The sequence below is a fragment of the Pieris rapae genome, chromosome 3, assembly GCF_905147795.1.
Source record: "Pieris rapae chromosome 3, ilPieRapa1.1, whole genome shotgun sequence".
NCBI lineage: Eukaryota > Metazoa > Arthropoda > Insecta > Lepidoptera > Pieridae > Pieris > Pieris rapae.
The window spans coordinates 199,704-218,225 of record NC_059511.1 but is presented as its reverse complement, the minus strand read 5'-3'; the positions used below and the strand labels follow the sequence as shown (position 1 = coordinate 218,225).

General features: G+C 32.2%; 1 protein-coding gene across 5 annotated transcripts; it reads right to left on the bottom strand.

Annotated features, from left to right (window-relative positions):
- Window positions 1-507: 507 nt before the first annotated feature.
- On the bottom strand, window positions 508-17,667 carry LOC111002674 (aldehyde dehydrogenase, dimeric NADP-preferring). 5 transcript variants are annotated; one of them, XM_022272860.2, is made up of 11 exons: window positions 17,529-17,667; window positions 8,746-8,789; window positions 8,331-8,570; window positions 6,924-7,145; window positions 6,673-6,836; window positions 6,238-6,468; window positions 5,906-6,109; window positions 4,083-4,198; window positions 3,621-3,756; window positions 3,290-3,440; window positions 508-1,055 (listed from the first exon to the last, which is right to left on the bottom strand). In XM_022272860.2, exons 1-11 carry the CDS (start codon window positions 17,650-17,652, stop codon window positions 1,035-1,037), a joined length of 1,653 nt encoding a protein of 550 aa, XP_022128552.2. In that variant the 5' UTR covers window positions 17,653-17,667; the 3' UTR covers window positions 508-1,034. The 5 variants fall into 5 exon arrangements, 4 of the variants coding, with proteins under 4 accessions (XP_022128552.2, XP_022128551.2, XP_022128550.2 ...); XM_022272859.2 differs by lacking the exons at window positions 4,083-4,198; window positions 17,529-17,667 and adding exons at window positions 4,998-5,113; window positions 12,940-13,129; XM_022272858.2 differs by lacking the exon at window positions 17,529-17,667 and adding an exon at window positions 12,940-13,129.
- Between the last annotated feature and the right edge of the window lie 855 nt (window positions 17,668-18,522).

Here is an 18,522-nt window from a genome sequence, read left to right as displayed (position 1 = left end):
TACCCAAGTCTAGTCGAGATCAACAGTCGTGTCGGCAAATGGGAAAATGTGCTGATAGTTGAGCCGATTTTTTAACCCTATATTAAATAATACAACAGCAAAAGATATAGCCTAATAATAAAACGATAATTGCTATCATACACGTGAATGCAATGTTACACTTGAAGAGAGTACCTACGTCTGGCTATACCGGAACGTAACTCTGACGTTATAGGAAATCGCCATGCTTTTGCTAAACTAAGAAAGCCCAAGTGACCAATATGTAGACCCTTGGCTTGATGCTTTTTGTAATCCTTTCGAATGGAGGCAATGTGCATATTTGAGTAACAAAATCTTTCAGTTAGGTAAGAACATCTGTAGGATGTATATATTGACTCTAATTGTTATGAAATAAATAAACACATATTATTCCCATTTATTACTAAAATAGAATCATACAAAAAATCGTAACAAATATATTATACTAAAACTTTATTCCTTATTTATATTGCATTCCCATTTTAAAAATAAAATTCTCAGTTTAAGAAATTATGTAAAAAACCAGTGCATTTTATAATGTATAGATCTAAAGAAACTGTTGTTTGTGAGTATAAGGTAAGTATATAAAATAAATGCATTTTATTACAGTAGCCTGTTAGTCATAATCTAAAACATATACATACCAAAATTATTAAGCTTGGTAAATTTGGATAAAGTATCCAATGAAATGCTTATTGGGTTCTTCAATGTTATATGCTGTTGTGCACATTTCTATAAATATAAATTTACACAAAACTAAAGACAATAACTTCAGTATTAAACACTGCTCAGAGGGCAGGACATTAAGAAGTGTGACCATGACCATATACAGAATTAAAATATAGGTCCTAACTATCCTTCTTACAGCATAAAAATTAACATTCTAAACCTACATTTACACCCTAATTATTGTTTCAGATAAAAATGGAGTACAATCCATTGCATATAATTTGATATAAATAGGGTATAAATTTATAACATCACATTATATATCTTCACTGAGCCTGCATTGCATCTTAAAGCTCTTCACCTCCCATCTGAAATCAGATTAAAGACAATGAAATAGTATTATCTAACAATGAAGTTGTGAACAAAATATACATAAGTTATATTGTCTATATACTTCATTATGCATCATAGTGACTTACTATGATGATTATGACATAGACAAGATAATCTGTATACATTAAAAAATTCTATGGTATATGAGTGGATGATTCAGAGACAATTTCAAGTGGGATCTGTCAAAATATCATTCGATTTTTATTAAAATGGAAAATTAGCAGGTTTTTACATGCTTTCTAGCAATTATTTAAAGTCTTAAAATCATGATCATTAATAATAAGTAGAGTAATGAAACAAATACTATATCATATAACGTTTAATGCAATAAAATATATAGAAACATATATTTTTATAATAACAAAGGTTTTTAATTTAAGGGCAATTTCACATGCTTTAATTAATATTCCACTTATTATTACTAAGTTATATTTTCTTAAAGACTATGGATGATCTTGAATATTCTACATAATGGTATAAAAATCTCACAGTAAATCAATCTATACATAATAATTAATATGCATTATGGATGGATACCATTATCTTAAGTCTTAATCATATCAGTGGATTTTTTTATAAATAATCTATTTAATAAAAAATCCACTGATATGATTGCAAATAGTAATTCAAAACCAATTTATTAGTATCATGTAGTTAGAGATAGTCAATTAAGCAAAGGAAAAAAGACAAAAACATACACACTTCACATAAATATTGATTATTTTATGTTTTAATTAAAAGAATAGATATAGGAGCAATTCTATCTTCATATATTAAAGGGCTTTTCTATAATTATATTAACTAAAATAAAATGAAGATTTATTCACTGTGACTTAATCTATAAAAAACTTGTCTACTATGAGAATTATTATCTAATTGTTAATGAGTGATATTTATTTACTTTATTGAAAATTGGTGGAATTCGTCATTATCTGTTAATGACTATGAATTGATACTAGAAAGATCTAACGCAATATTTAATGTAGAGAAAGGGGGCAAGATGAAAAATGGGGCAAGATAACAAATCGTACATAACACCAATTTTCAGCGCTGGTATTTTTGGTAAAACCGGCAGTTTCTAACGTTTCAAACCACATTTGAAGTTAGCCGCCTAAAGTGCTTGGAGTGCGCGAATATGGATCATTTCGGGACTATTCATGTTTAAGGAATTATGGTTGAACGTGTATGGTGTAATAATAAATATTTATTTAATAATTGTATTAGCTTTATTCAGCCATCATGCCTCGTAATTACGTCCGGAAATCGTTACGTGTACCACCATCCTCTACTCACGATGTGGCCGAAGCCATAGAAAAAGGAATCTTTTTGGCATTTTGAGCTAAAATTTATGAAATACTCGTTGTTACCCTTAACAACCGTTTGAAAAAAAAACAGAGTTTAAAGTATTCCACCACCAGCCCCCTGTCTTTGCTCATGGAATCTAATTAAATGGGGTTTTGGTCTATCTAGAAGTAATTTTTCTCGTCTAGCGCTATGTTACCTCAATTAACGACGGTGCTCCAGGACCAGATTGGTTCACTAAATTCTGGTTCAAAACTAAGATGGCAAAAGATTAAGAAATTCTGTTTCAATCTTTCCCTGTTGGGGTAAGACTGATATATAAAAAATAAACAATCAGGTGTATATTTGTTAAATAAAGGTATTTTTCACTAAGGTCAGATGTTCAAGTCACTAACAGTTATGTACTTAAAACCGTTGACAACATCTCACATAAATTTTAACGATTTTAGAAAAAAAAATTCAATCTTTTCCCGTCAAGTTTTAATCATTACCCTATTTTGTAGTCGTATCATTATTTTTTAATTATTTTCTCTGCTTAAGAACAATTTAGGCTTATGTTATTGATATCATAGAAAAGTACAGTTTTTGCTCGTTACTATACAAAGCTATAAATTAGTACAGGTTAATGTATATTGCTCTGCAAGAGGTTCAAACACAACTCTGCTCATCTAATCAAAAACCGTTAAAACTTCCCCCAACTCACCTTAATAAAAGTTAATGAAGAAAACAAATTCAGTTCTAACTTCTTTATTGAAGAAACGATACTAAAATTAATTATGAACGATTGTACCCTGTGTATAGTTATGTAATCGGTGTGTGCAGTATGAGGATACCTATGTTAATAGAATTGCATTGTACTTGTACGATCGTAATAATAGAAAGTCCGAATCCCCGATTATTTGTTTACCTTCTGCCAGACAGTGATGCCGTAGGCGACGGATGCCCCCAACGCAAAGGTCAGGAGATAAGGCAGGAACTTGAGGGAGGGCCCGTGGCGCTTGCGCATCAACATCGATATGAAACTCAGCTTGCCGTCAGTGTACGGAGGGTAACGCCCACTGAAATTGTTTTAGCACCAACATAATATTATATACAATTATATATATCTGCATTTGGCTTTCGCTAAATTTTTGAAATTCGAGTAAAAAAGGTACTCGGCATTTAGAAATAAATATTTTAGTTAAATATCAGTTATCAATATTCAAATAATTCTTTATTCATTAAATTAAGTAACTTACGAAGCGAGTTTTTCACCGATCGCTGCAAAGTTCTTGATGAGACAACTCTTCTTGTGCGTGAAGGTGTCGAAGGAAGCCTTCCCGTGGTAGGCTCCGACGCCGCTGTTTCCCACTCCGCCGAAGGGCAGTGTATCAACTTTGTGTTCAGATTTATAGTCAATTAGTTCTTATTTAATATTAAGAAATATTAAACATAATAGGACGGATTATTTATGGTTCGCTTAGCTGACAATAAATACGTGTGAAATAGATTCAGTAATTTTCGAGATCGTCTCAACATTTGTTCTATTGATTGACACATCTAAATAATATTGTTAGGTGTATATTGAAATCTAAAGTCTACAGCCTGTGCTACTGCTACTCTAAGTGCACTGCGTTTTACATTTTCAAAAGTTAAATGATCTTGTCAATATTCAATATGTACTTCGATAAACGATTGGCCGTAGCCAAGTAGATCCGTACCTCCCATTTGCATCATGGTATCGTTTATGCACATTCCTCCACTAGATGTATTATCGGTTAAACTCCTTCGGACTGCACCGCTTTGTGTGAAAACGTAGAGCACCAACGGCTTTTCTCTACAGCCATAAACAAACATACACCGCCACCGTTAATAATCAGAGACTAAAGAGAATTTTCAGCAGAGAAGGAACTAATTAACACGGTATAAAAGTACATTTAGAATCAAAGATCAAAGTATAATTCAGAAAGATTTCCGCCACCATCCATGAAAGATACCAATAACCAAACGATCCATCACCAGCCCTTCAATACATTAATTTAGAGTCATAAACCAATCAATAATTGTATTTCAAAAATTCCTTTTTCTAAGTAGTAACTTTTGATAATTGATTATAACCCTAAACGAGCGCAGTTTTGTTTGTTGGAAAATGTTAAGTCATCAATGATAACATTTAAAATGCATTCCTACGTCAGAGTACCTATTATGCATACAATGCTACGAACAACAAAATTAGCTTGTACATTCTAGAAAACGTGACTAATTCTTAATGAATTTTATGTGATTGTAGTAAAACTTTTTTTTATATATGTATAAACAAGTAATGTTGTTTTTTAAAGTGAATTTGAATAAGTATAATTATAGCTACTGGCCAAACGATAGCAAATGGTCAACAGATAAACGTATAAACAAGCTGAATTATCGAAATGTAAATTATTTGATTGGCATTGACCTAAGTGACATGCGTCGCTACGTGCAATTAAAATACCCTTTACCAAAGCAACACCTCGACCCGGACTTTTACGAGTATTGCAATTTGAATATGGCTGTCCGTATATTATTAATATCGTTTGTGTCTTTGGAAATGAGACATTCAAAGTGCAATATTTCCAGTCCGCGAAATCCTTATTCCTTACCGCCATAAAACATAATAGTATCGTTCACACAGAGACTGCCCGAACGGGTTTGCTCCGTAAACAGTTTTTGGATGTTCTTTTGCTCGCTGAACACGTATAATACTAATGGATGCTCCCTGAAATCACCCACAGGGTTACCATAACTATCGGCAGTGTTATTCGTCAACTCATCAAATAATACTGCGTCGGTAACCCAGAGCAGCGTTCAAAAAGCTGAACATTCATTTTTCTTCCGAGTACAACAAACGCTATTGCGAATGCTATTTTTGACGAAATATATAAAATAATACATTGTACATCAGAAAAGCCTTTAATTTATGCCACCAATGTCAAAGTTCAAACATCACACACAACACAACTCACAATGAACAAGTAATAACGTCATGATTAACTTCAAACGACATTGCCAGTTAATTGATACAAAAAAGACGGCCGAGTGAAGTGGAGTTCTAACTTGAACCCGATAATATTGTATCTTTTAGTGTGTAATAGGATAAAACAGATAGTCCTCCGCTTCGCTCGTCCGCAAACTAAACACCCACTTCCATCCAGAAGTTGTTTGTTATTCGCCCACTCATTTCCAAATGTAGGCTAGATTAAAATAAGCCCTTTTAGTGGCCACGTCAACCCAAAATGGCATTGTGATAATGAAATTTGGTGTCTTCCAAATGCAAGCCGATTAAGCTAAGCCTGCCAAGGTCAAAGTAACGTGTAATCGCCACACGATACCCGGTAGCCAGACGTCATTATCGAGCGTGGTTGAAGTTCAAGGTCCATTGACATGACATTGATTTTTGTAATTAATAAAATGAATAGCAACGGCGCAGTTGAACTTCAGGCTATCAGATATGAGCAGATTTATCAGTAATTATCTAGAAATATTCAGATATGCTGCAGAGCGAACTTACCTGGCGTTGATAAATTTGATGGCTTCGTAAGCGTTTTCGACGGGCACGATCGGTAAAATTGGGCCGAATATTTCGTCCTCCATTATTTTGTCGTCCGGGGACACATTAGTGAGTATGGTGGGCGATATGTATCGGTCCTGGGAGTCACTTTTACCTCCGATGGCGATTTTATCTTTACTCGCGTTTAATAACGCTTGCAAGCGACTAAAATTTGAAGACAGCTATTATAAAATTGTTAGGTTGCATCAGTAAAACACAATATTTATTTTATGGTTCTCTAAATAAGTTTAACGAAAAATAACTTACTTATTACTTAGTAACCCTATATTTACCTATAATGTCTGCTGTTGATAATCCTGCATAGGTCTGAGGACTTTTGTGGGTCCTCTCCATACCATTCTTTAAGTATGGTCTTAGCGTACTCCACGAACTTGTCCTGGACTTCTCTACTGCACAGAATATAATCTGGAGCGATACAGGTCTGGCCGGCATTTATGAATTTACCCCAGAGTATCCTTTTCGTGGTCACTTCCATGTCGACTGTGTTGTCTATGTACGTTGGGCTGTGAATGTCAATTAATTAATAGAGGTGATTAAGTTTGGGGTACAGAGATCCAGTGTAGAAAGGGAATCACGAAGATGACAATCACATATAACATATTACAAATGAAGACAGCATCCATTGTATGATCATTTACGTTAGGTTTTCAATTATGTAATAAAAAAATTCTACTTCGTTTACTAATTATCGCCCACCCTTACCATACCTTTTCCCTCCAAGTTCTAACGTGACCGGTGTAAGATTTTTGGTAGCAGCACTGTATACAATTTTTCCCACATTAGTCCCACCAGTGTAGAATATGTAGTCGAATCTGTTCTTTAGGAGCTCCGTTGTCTCCTCTGGACCACCCTCTACTACAGCTATCGCGTCCTTGGATAAGAAAATGAGTGTCAACGCATTATTGCTGCCAAATTCAAACCATAATACTAGCAAATGGCATATTATTTAAACACTTACACTATCTAAGTATTTGGGAAGAGTCTCAGCAATGAATGTAGCAGAGGCTTCGGCCAGTTCGCTGGGCTTGACGACCACTGCGTTACCGGCTGCAATGGCACCGGCCATTGGTAGCAACAGAAGTTGCAGGGGATAGTTCCATGCGCCGATGACCAGCACTAAGCCGTATGGGTCGTTGTAGATGACAACGTCATCGAGGATGTTGACTAAACCCTTTGCAGGCTGTTGAGACAAAATGATACATAACTGAGTATAGATTACCTGCGTGAGGTAAGTGGCTCTCAGCGTCTGAATTTGATTAGTGAATCGCTGGGCTGAAATATGTATCTACTTAGAGTGAGATTAAGAGTATGTCAAACATTTATTGGCTTTGACATATGACCATAATAATACATACTAATAAGCTTTTTGATAACACAAACTAAAAATTCTACATTGTTATAATATATTATGTTAAAAGACTTGACAAGATTTCCAATTTAATTTTACAATGTAGTTCATTAAGTTGTAAGTATCGGATTTTTTTTAGATTTTTTAATTCACACGAACACTACACGTCGCTCCGGTTAAAATTAATAATAATTCAATTAAATGAAGACGTAGTTCAATTTTTAGTAAACTTTTCAAATCTTTATAAAAATAAAGCGAAATCATATTTTCGTGTCGTCTTACAGAATAAGTTACCTACTTATGCGATAAAAAACAACGCTGAATCAAAATACGACAAACCGGTTTGACCTGTATCAATAATGTAATATATATATACTAGCTGACCCGGCAAACGTTGTTTTGCCATGTTTTTGTGCCAAAAAATTAAAGTTTATAATTAACAAAAAAAAGATAAGGGATGATTGTAGAGGGGTGAAAATGTAGGGTTGCATGTATTTTTGTAAGGTGTATCGTAAAAAAATAAAAACGAAAAATTTTGTCTAAAAAATAAATAAAAAATTTAGGTGGACCACCCTTAACATTTAGGGGGATGAACAATAGATGTTGTTCGATTCTTTTCTACCCAATACGCACATAAAATTTCATGAGAATCGGTCAAGCCGTTTCGGAGGAGTTCGTTACTAACACCGTGACACAAGAATTTTATATATAAGATATAAAATACCAGTACATTTAAGTGTCAAAATATCCTATAATTTTAACACCTTTTTAACACTAAGGTTGTGAATTTTAATTATGAACCCTAACCATTATAGAATGGTGCACTCCTTTTTATGTGCACTAATGTCACATTCTTTTAAGGTAATAATATTGTTGGGAAGTGAGCATGTTTTATACTCAACAATCTATTAACAACATCCAGCACCGGCTGATCACATTAATAATTAAAGGTTTTTTGACCAAATATGTATCACCTTTGATTTCTTTACATCTATATCTATAGTTAGTGTAACTTACCCTCTCTGGTTTCGCCCATTCTTCTAAATAATGTATAGTGTTCTTCAAATCATTAATAAGATATTCAACTTCTAGAAGCACAGCTTCGGTCTTGCTTCTTCTTAAATCTTTTTGCAATACTTCAATCATAACATTGTAGTTCTCCTCATACATTCGAAGAAGACTCTTGAGCTGTTTTTTCCTCCATTCTAAAGGTTTTGTTATGCCACGGTTAAAAGCATCCCGTGCTTTTTCTACAACCTATAATTGTCAAGATGTACATTAACTGTTTGAATTTGAAAATTTAAACAAACAATAAATTTGAATTATATTTATTTCTTACAAAGAAAAAAACATTTTCTTAAAATATGTATTTGTAAAAGACACTATTATAAATTGTGGCAAAAAAATTTTTTTGGAAACTAGTATTATTTACCTCTCCAATATTCACAGGTTTTGCTTTAGACGGGCTCAGATTACCTAAAACAAGTAAATAGTATTATGCACACAATGGTACCTAAACATTCAATTTCAGATTCACTTATTCTCCTTACATACAAGTTCAACATCCTGTTTAATCTAACTGGGTTTAACTACTACTAAATTAAATAAATTTAGTTTTCTACTACAACAGTACAGTATCTCACTAATTAATTACTCTAATTAGTTAAATTAAAATTTCAAGGACAAACCAAACCTACATTCTTAGATTTTATGTAAACTTCTACAGCTCGGAGAAAATATTGTGTAAAATGTTAAAATAAACAACAGACAGTTTATAAAACTAAGCCTTAATACCAAAAGTGGTCATGTGATAACAATGGACTTTAATTTGCAACAAAAGGTGTAATCCAAGGTTATTTTTAATTATTCTGTTTATAGTTAATACAATAAACAACATAATTGTCATTTGATGTTGTTGTTGGATACATTAATATCTTAAATAACTTATTTAAGGGAAATACGTCTTATAAACTGAAAAGGCGCAAAATCAATCCATTTTTAAATAAAAGTGACTAAAGTTCATCAAAATCTCACGAGCGATTTGTGCGTAGATAAGTTTAATAGTAGGAGTGTAGTAACTCAGAGAATTTAACTTTTACCAGAGAAAAGATTGAGTTTTCAGTAGTTTATATCATCGGAATTTAAACGGTCTATAAATTTTGTGACCGCTCCAATAAATTAATTGTTAAAAACTCACCGTAAGTCATATTGGCACAAAACAGATTGATATACAACGTTAGCCCACTATTTCCAATCTTATTATTATATTTCAAACGAAAATATAATAACAAAATTATTACAAAATACTTTCGTTACGTGCAGTCGTTTTTTCAGCAACACGAATAACGAAATGTAAAGAATGTAATAAATTAAATTGAAATGTTTTTCTCACTAACTGATAACTATGTATGACATTGATTAGCTTAAAACATCATAACCGTCCGACCGATTTGACAGTATTGATATGTCAGTTAATAAAACTCTTTAAAATGACAGTTTCTGTGTCAGTTAAGACTTTTTCCACAGACAAAATATTGCGTAGATTGTCTACGATATCGTATGTTTACTAAGTTCCTATAATCAAATTATATTTTTTGTTGCTTCAGTACTTCAAATGATTTGACGATTAGTGTTTAGGTAATCTAATTTGTCATCATTTTACAATGTTTAAGGATTAAGTATGTAACTTACCTACAACCCATTCTTATATTTCTATGCGTAAAATGGTATATAAAATTATGTTTGGTAGACTACAAGAGACATTTGGAGTGATTTATGAGTGCTAATAAATTATAGATTTATTTACTATTTAATTTAATTATAAAATTTCTAATATTCAATATGAAATGTTGTTCTTTATTTGTATTATTTTATCTTGTTTTCTATTTTTGCGTTATGTAGCTTTTAATAGTCAGTGTAAAGAAATTGACCATAGGTACATAAATGTCTTTGTTTTGTAACATTTGTAATGTAATAATAGAAATAGAGGTTATTTAACTGTCTAGGGGTTTAGTGTAAATTCCTTAACAGAGGGTCTAGTCAAAGCCCGTTAACAGTAGTGTATGTCGAAACAAAAAATTCGAAAACTTAATTTGTATGAAAATGACAGTTTATGTCGACGAATTTTATGAAATTTGTACGAAATTTTTATTCTGTGATTACAGATAACATTTTTAACACAGTTTACAACTTCGTATTATATCATTCCAACCTTTAGACATAAACTGAACTGACTGAAAAATAAATAGCCATAAACCATCTAGGAAAAATTTCGCATCGAATGGTGGTAGTTTCATGTCGATACGATCAGTGGTTTAGGCGTGATTGAGCCTCAAACGAAGACCATTTTCATTATATATATATAAAATAATAGAAAGATAAAAGATATAATTGGAATCTCGGAATCGGCTCCAACGATTTTCATGAAATTTAGTATACAGAGGGTTTCGTGGGCGATTAATTGATCTAGCTAGGAATAAATGATAGAAAATAACAAAAAGGTGGTGTTTGAGAAGTCCCAATTCAAACTTAAAATGTATCTTTCTGACATCTATCGGCGAATAGTATAAAATGTATCTTCCTGACATCTATCGGCGAATAATAATACTATTTTTTTTCGCAATAAATTGCTTTAACGACACATCAACTCTAAAGCTATTCCAGCATAATGTAATCTATATTGTTCATATTTCATCATTTTATTAGTATGTAATTCGTACTTATATATAATTTCCAAAAACACAATTTATAAAAAAATAAAAATACCGAGCAAAGCTCGGCCATCCAGGTACTGTTTTTAGAATAAAAAAGGTCTTTGGAAAACAAAAATCTATTGGAAGATACAGAACTGTAATTATATTTTTGTCTTCCAAGAAAATTGAAAGATTTGAATGATTTTACTTGTCCTCATAATGTTTTTTTTATATATACTCGTACTTAAGACCCGTTGTCTTTTTTAATAACATTAATCTCATGTAATTTATTATTAAATTTGTTATGTAAGAAGGTCTTAGCTATTATAGACAGTTCACAACGCATAGTCATTACCTAACCCGTTATTAGTGTTAAGTGAACTGTAACCGCATCAGAATGGAAATTATCCTTATTAAGCGAGATCAAGTACAGCTACCTTTGTCCTACTGATTCGCAACTCCGTATCTATATCAAGGATTACCAGCGAAAAGGTGTCAGGGTTAGCTATGTTCAAGCTCTTAATTTAAAGTATCATGTACACTATATGATACTTTACCTACATGTAGGTGGCCCAGGTAGACTATACGAATTACTATAGCACAATTAATATAATTTTACTAGAAATAAATATAGTTTTTACTTTCAAGTCTCATTTAATAAGAATGGAATGTCATTAAAAATTAAAATACTGAACGCAAATATTAGGTCAAGGGAATAATAACCAACCGATAAGTTAACAATTATTAAGTATGTAAATTTTAAAAATACATTCCAAAGGCCATTTCACATTCTAAAATTTGGTGTTTTTTTAATTCAGAATCATACTTACTGTAAATAATATTCGTTAACTTCCTGCAAAGACAATTAAGTATGTTAGTACATTAAATTGAAATGTATTTGCAGTAAGTAATGTGCAGAATTGCCCTGAGATTGAATTCAAACCGATCATCATTCAAACAGCTCATCATATTCTTGATATAGGTATGTCAGAGGCAAGAAAGCTTCTTCTATGTATACAGTCAAAACTGTTTCATCTGACTGTGTTACTAAGCTGTTCAGTTTTTACACGTATAATTTGTTAAACGGACTATCCGAAAATACTATGTGAAGAGAAATCATCTCTTCTTGTACTGGGTAATAGACCTATACATTATACATTTTGATTAAAGGGAAAAGAAAAAGTAAAATGAACTTTTTATAAAATTTTGTTACGTGTGATTCTTATTTTTTTATGAGGAAAACCTCTTAATTTAATCTTTTTAATTGGTAAAAATTATACAAAAATATAATTTTTACCAATCCTATTCCTTCTTTTTCTCTTTAACTTGACTCACCTTGATACTAATTGTTTGCGTGTTGTTCCCACAGTAAGTATGTGCACGTTTCTATTTTATTTATTATTTATTTAGCTTTAGGTACTAAGAAGAAGAACTAACTAAGTAAGAAATTAATTTAATAATGGTATATTATCAGGGCAATGCTATTATAAACTGTGTATCAACGATCGCCGAACCGTATATATATATACATATATTATTCTTGTTGTTATATTAGTCAATTTGAAGTTTACCTCAACATTAAGTATAGAAATATAAATTAATTGACATGTCACTTGCTTATATAATGATAACATGAACACTACATGACTGGCAAAGTATGCGAACATAGTTCCAATGTTCCAATGTATGCAACATTGTATAGTTTATAGTAGTTAAAATGTACTCTACAGTATGAAATCTATGAATACTTAACAAAAGTTTTTCTTTTCTCAACCGCTCTATGAAGAGTTTTAAGTCGCATGTACTGGCTATGTTTTTAATTAGTAATAATACGTTCGACTGCCTATATCCTAAATCAATGTTAGCTCAGAGAAACGATGAACGTGGGTTGTAGCGCCACTGGATTATTATTATTATTATTATAGTTTACATACCGCTTTCGGGACCTATGTCAATTACGACGTCCGAGTCCCGTACATCCACGGGAATATACACAACTTCCGGTTTCACATGTTTTTGCACTGCGCCACTCATTTTAATATTATTTAAAATTTCAATATCGAAATGACCGTTTAGGTCTAAAATTATATCCCGAATGATCTTTGCCATGATGAAGGCGATTCAATATAGGTATTTAAATTACGTTTACATGTTTGTCTTCAATTGCGATGCATAATTCATTAATACTGGTTATTGTTTATTTAATATCGTCCATAAGTATATCTTAGATTTATTAAGATAAAAACTGTGGACTGTGACAGATATTATCTATGTTAGACATTGTGACATTAAAAATTAGTTTACAAACATCGCTTCGTTAGCACCCTTAAAGATTCTTTTTAGAGATTTAGTTTAAGTACTGTTTAGTCCATAGACGCACATTTGGGCATGAGCAGATCAATTTGTACGGAATTTAATTAATTTATTTGTATAATTTAAACGATTTAGAAAGTATAAAAACGGGAAGCTTTGTCGTCGCTTATATTGTTTTTATATTACACGAGTGATGCGATCAGCCTTTTGTGGCTGAGACATGTACGTCATTACTTTTTTGAGTTGATTTGTTCTTTCAAATCAAATCAAATCAAAATTTATTTATTCAGTTTAGATGCTACTTAAGGCATGCTTATGAATGTCAAAAACGTTTACAAAATTCGCGAAAGAGCAAAACTACGCCATCCGTTCGCAAGACTACCAGGAGGTCTTGTTCTGAGAAGAACGGGCAAGAAACTCAGCAAGTTTTATCCTCCCTTTACATACAATAATTCAAAAGAAAATGTCATAAACCACAACGTCATTTCACTTAATTATGTATAAATAAAAAAATCCAAAGTGATCTATTTGCGGTGCGGTGATCCACTATATAAACACTATGCCCTGGCTGATGATGGTTAGAATTTAAATCTAAGCATGTGATCTATTACAAAGTGTAAGTCATTGTGTGCGTTATATTAAAAAGTAACAACATCTTGCAGGGTTATGACAACATTACGCTTGCATTTATGGAATCAAAGCTAATCCATAAAAGGTCTAATTTCCTATTTGCTTTGTATAGATTTAATGTAAGCACCCCTATGCAGTAGGTATTATGTAAAATGGTGTTTACCAGTTGTGACAATAAAGTTATATACAAAGTAAATATGAATCGCGATGAACTGGAGAAGATTGTCACAGACCTTGACACATAAAGCAGGTTTCTCGGTATGACCAAAGCAATGACCGATTCCAGAAAGGAAATAATACGGTTAAATAACCGTATTATAGAAAACGTAGCTGAATACTCGTACCTTGGCCAGACAATACCTACGACGGATGCAAAAATAACTGAAATCGGCACAAAAATAGCAAAAGCATAGAGCTTTTGGGCACTTAAAGAAGTTAGGAAAAATAAGACAACGAGCATGGTAATCAAACGAAAGCTCTTCGATACTATAATTTATTATAGTACGTATATACTATCTGTATTAACATATGGATCACAAACTTGGGCGCCTACTAAAGCGCAGCATACAAAGCTACAGCTGTGTCAAAGATCGATGGAACGCTGTATGACAGGGAAGATAAGAAGAGACAAAATAAAGACTACAGCGTTAAGAAAAATAACTAAGGTAACCGATGTTACAATACCAGTAAATAAACTAAAGTGGAAATGGGCGGGGCACATGGCAAGAGAAACAGAAAAGTCGAGCAAAAAGCTACTACTAAGGTACCACTTGGATAGACTAAATAAAAGAAACAGTAGGTGGTACAAGGCAAAGACTGGCTCAGTGCAAATAGGAATGGCGGGATTTGGAGGAATCTTTGTCAAAAAAGGGCACACAGATACACTAGAAAAAGATTAAAATTATTATTATTATTTAATATGAAGTTGTATATTTTATTTACAAAATTCGTACCGTCATCATCATTCGCCAAATGTTTATAATCCTAAGTTGCTGTTACTTTTTAATGCAATTTGAATCTTTTAGCTTCGAAATAATACAAAATAAGTAATTAATTAATTTAATAATTTTCTAAAGTTATCATAAGCCTAGTTGAGTACCACGAAAGCTAGCCGAAAATATCCTAAGCCACATCACATTTAGCAATGCAGTACTAATGCGATAATTAAATATGAGAGCGGACATTAACTTCTTGTTGTTTGTTTACTTTTGTAATTCTTTTTAACATTAAGATGATAAAAATCTCAAACTGAGATATCGTATATTTTAACCCATTGTGCGTATGCAACTATGTATAATTAAATAAAAACGTCAAACGGTTTAACCGGCAGATACAATCTTAACTCTGTACATTTAATTTATTAAACTGTAGTCAATGTATAATTAACATACCCTTCATTGTGTATTACTAATGTCTTAAAGTGAAAAATACCCCCAACTCCAAAAATGCACTACATTAAATAATATATTGTTTCGTCTTGAAAATCAAACAAACAAACAAAAAAGGTAACAAACAGTTTATCTCGATTTTCGGCAAAACTAAAACTCCAGTGGAAAAAAACTCAAATGGAAAAGTTGTAGATAATAAAAGGAAAGACTTTTGTATTTACACTTTTTTCACATAACCTCAGAATGTATGTGGAAAATTAAAAAAACCAAGTTGGTTTTGTAATTTTATCCTTAACAAAACATTTTCTTTTTCCACGAAATTTGGTGAAACCTTACCTTTTTATGTCCTAAATACGCTGTAGATAATTTATTTATTTATTCGTATCATATCAAAATTTTAATTAATATCAAAAGCACCTTTATTTTCAATCGAAAATTTACTCGACAAAATATCAGTCATTCGTTTAGTTTTGCCGAAAATCGAGATAAACCGTTTTTACCCTTAAAATCTCATCCCTCTCCCCTTCCCGACCCAAGATTGCCCGTATATTATTTTTTCTTTTATTTTTATAATATTCTCCTCCTTTTCGAATGGTTTTCATTCTACTATTTTTTTTTGTTTCAAAAATTATCGACCCTGGTCTATAAAGGCTTAATATTGCGTTTTAATGACCCTGTGTCAAAACGTGGCACGACCATAGACAATGAGCACGTCTATAATTCGAATTTGGAAGAGGGCCGGCATTATTGCATATTAATGCAATACTTATTAAATGAAATGTTGCGAAACCTTACACTCTACTTACTTATTTTAGATCGCTGCAGATAATATAAACTTGCTTTTAAAAATGTTGATAAAAATCTTCACTAACTTCTACAACTGACGGGTCTGGGAAATATTACGCGTATAATAAACTTTAGCTACACACATGTAATTCGTATGTCTTATTATCATTTTTAATTTCTTTGATTTCAAAAGAGGATTTTGATGAATCTCAGTGCGTCAACCTTTAATAATTAGGTTGTGAATGTCGAAGGTGATAAAATTAATGTTACAAGATTTAACCCAGTTTCAAGAGTTGCATAAAGTAATCTTCTGCTCATAAGAAACTGCAGGGATATGGCGATCCCGATTTCTCAAGAATTATTTTCCATGTACCTACTTACGTCTGATGTGTAGAGAAAAAATGAATATATTAAGACGATTCGTCTACATGAATTTCTCGATTTCTTTATGCATAAAATATTACGATTATAACTGAAAGAATAAGAAAACTTAATGTTTAGTTATGCAAGATGCTAATTTTAATAAATTAAGTTTATTATTCGTTGTGCGTGTATGTGAAAATGTTTGCATTTATAAAGAAAATAAAGCAAATTTATTTCCAAACTGTACCTCTAAAATCAAAACCTTCATCTATAATTCAAAAAATAATCTCTATATCAACACCATCAAACAAGATTCCAGTTTTAACTAAAACAAGATATAAGTTATGTCTGTTATATCTTCTTCGGTTTTAAACAGTTCCGGTTTTATAGTTTTAGGGTGTTGGTATAGTGTGTTGTACATTACTAAATACCGATAATTTAAATAAATAAACTAAAAAAATGGGCTTTGGACAGTACAACAAACGGAAGTTTGTTGTACGTGCCACTATGGTTTGTGGCTCTATTATATCATTTATCAGTGAAACTTTAACATTATAAACATTAAGCCACAAAGCATAGTGGCACGTACACTGCGAATCTGATATTTAATCCTTATTAAGAGGAAACCTACTTTGGAGCCAGGAGGAAAGAGTTAATCATCTATATTTTGGTTTTTTTTAGTAATTATAATAAAGTTATGATTTTTACGACCCAGTGGTATATTCTGCTGCGACCGGTTTTGAGAGCCTCCTTTTTTAATATTATTTAATTCAATTTTATTTCAATTTAAAATTTCATTCATGGTTTACCGAATTTGTTGTATTATTACATCGTAAAAGTTTTTAGTTTGATTTATTGTCAACATACAAGCTTTTAACAAAATTTTCACTGATCCGCAATTAATTACCTACTCGAGGTAAGATAGAATTCTTAACAATAGTATTCATCAGAAGTGCATTTCCTGCGAGACGTGAGCTTCAATTATGTTAATTTCAATTTTAATTAATTTAGTATTGAAGCTACAAAAGTGAAAAAAATCTCACCGTTCGTCTTCATGTTCGTGGTGTCCTCAATGTTAATCACTGCTGCGTTATCGATAGAATCCTCCTCGATATCGATAACATACACGTCACTAGCACTGCCGTCCTGTTTGGTCCGCGCTGGCATCTCAACTACCACTCAGATATCACCTTCATGCACGCGAGTAAGGTTATGGCTACGACATGATACAATCAATCAAGGTGTGCGTTTTAGTGTATCAAATGTGTAGTGAAAAGAAAAAAGGATTAACTCAAACCATTTAGGCTTCTACAAACACTAAAGGATAAACAAGACCATTGTTGCTCAAACTATTAATGTGTTAATTCGCCTTAAGGGTTAAAACATTTTTGAAGTGAAACTTTTTTAGGCGCATAAGGGTAAAAAATTTACGGAACGTCACGAAGATGTGCTGTGTTTTTGTCAAAGAAAAAGGAGAGCGATTGAGAGTGAGTGAGAAAGGGAGATCGAGAAAAAATACACGCTATTGTATTCGTTTAGTAGTTCATATTAGAACGCATAATGTCTTGTGTTGTTAACTCAGACTTTATATTTATTTCTATTAATCATTAACACGTTTACAGTTTGTAAACAGTGTGATATACATGGAGCGATCATATACAGGTAGATGATCAACTATTGGGGCTTTTACCTAAGTATTTAGGCTTTTACCTGACATATGTACTTTGTACGCACGGACTTTTTTATAATTCGATAAGTTCGTATGTAATTTATTTTAAATTCAGCCATGGAACCCGAGGTTGCCTTGGTGGCTCGTGACGGCTCGACTGGACCTAGCAGAGTGTCCAGTCTAGGTTGAGTGTATTGAGTCCGAATATTCGGCAGCGAGGAATTTCTAAATGCATAACATAATTTATGAAATAGTTGAAAATTCATTGCATACCTTACTTTCTTATACCATGCAATAAAACTGGATACAATATCGTTTTATGTCAGTCATGTGTCGCTCTACGAACGGAGGCTCAAACGGAACTGCCG

Bases quoted from the DNA above. Each gene is read 5' to 3' on its own strand.
- LOC111002674 (XM_022272859.2), bottom strand. From the start codon at position 13,114: ATGGCAAAGATCATTCGGGATATAATTTTAGACCTAAACGGTCATTTC. The intron at 8,571-8,745 runs GTAAATAATACT...TGACAATTATAG, and splicing joins AACCTGTGAATATTGGAGAG to GTTGTAGAAAAAGCACGGGA. The intron at 1,056-3,289 runs GTAAACAAATAA...ATCTGATTTCAG, and splicing joins GCATCACTGTCTGGCAGAAG to ATGGGAGGTGAAGAGCTTTA.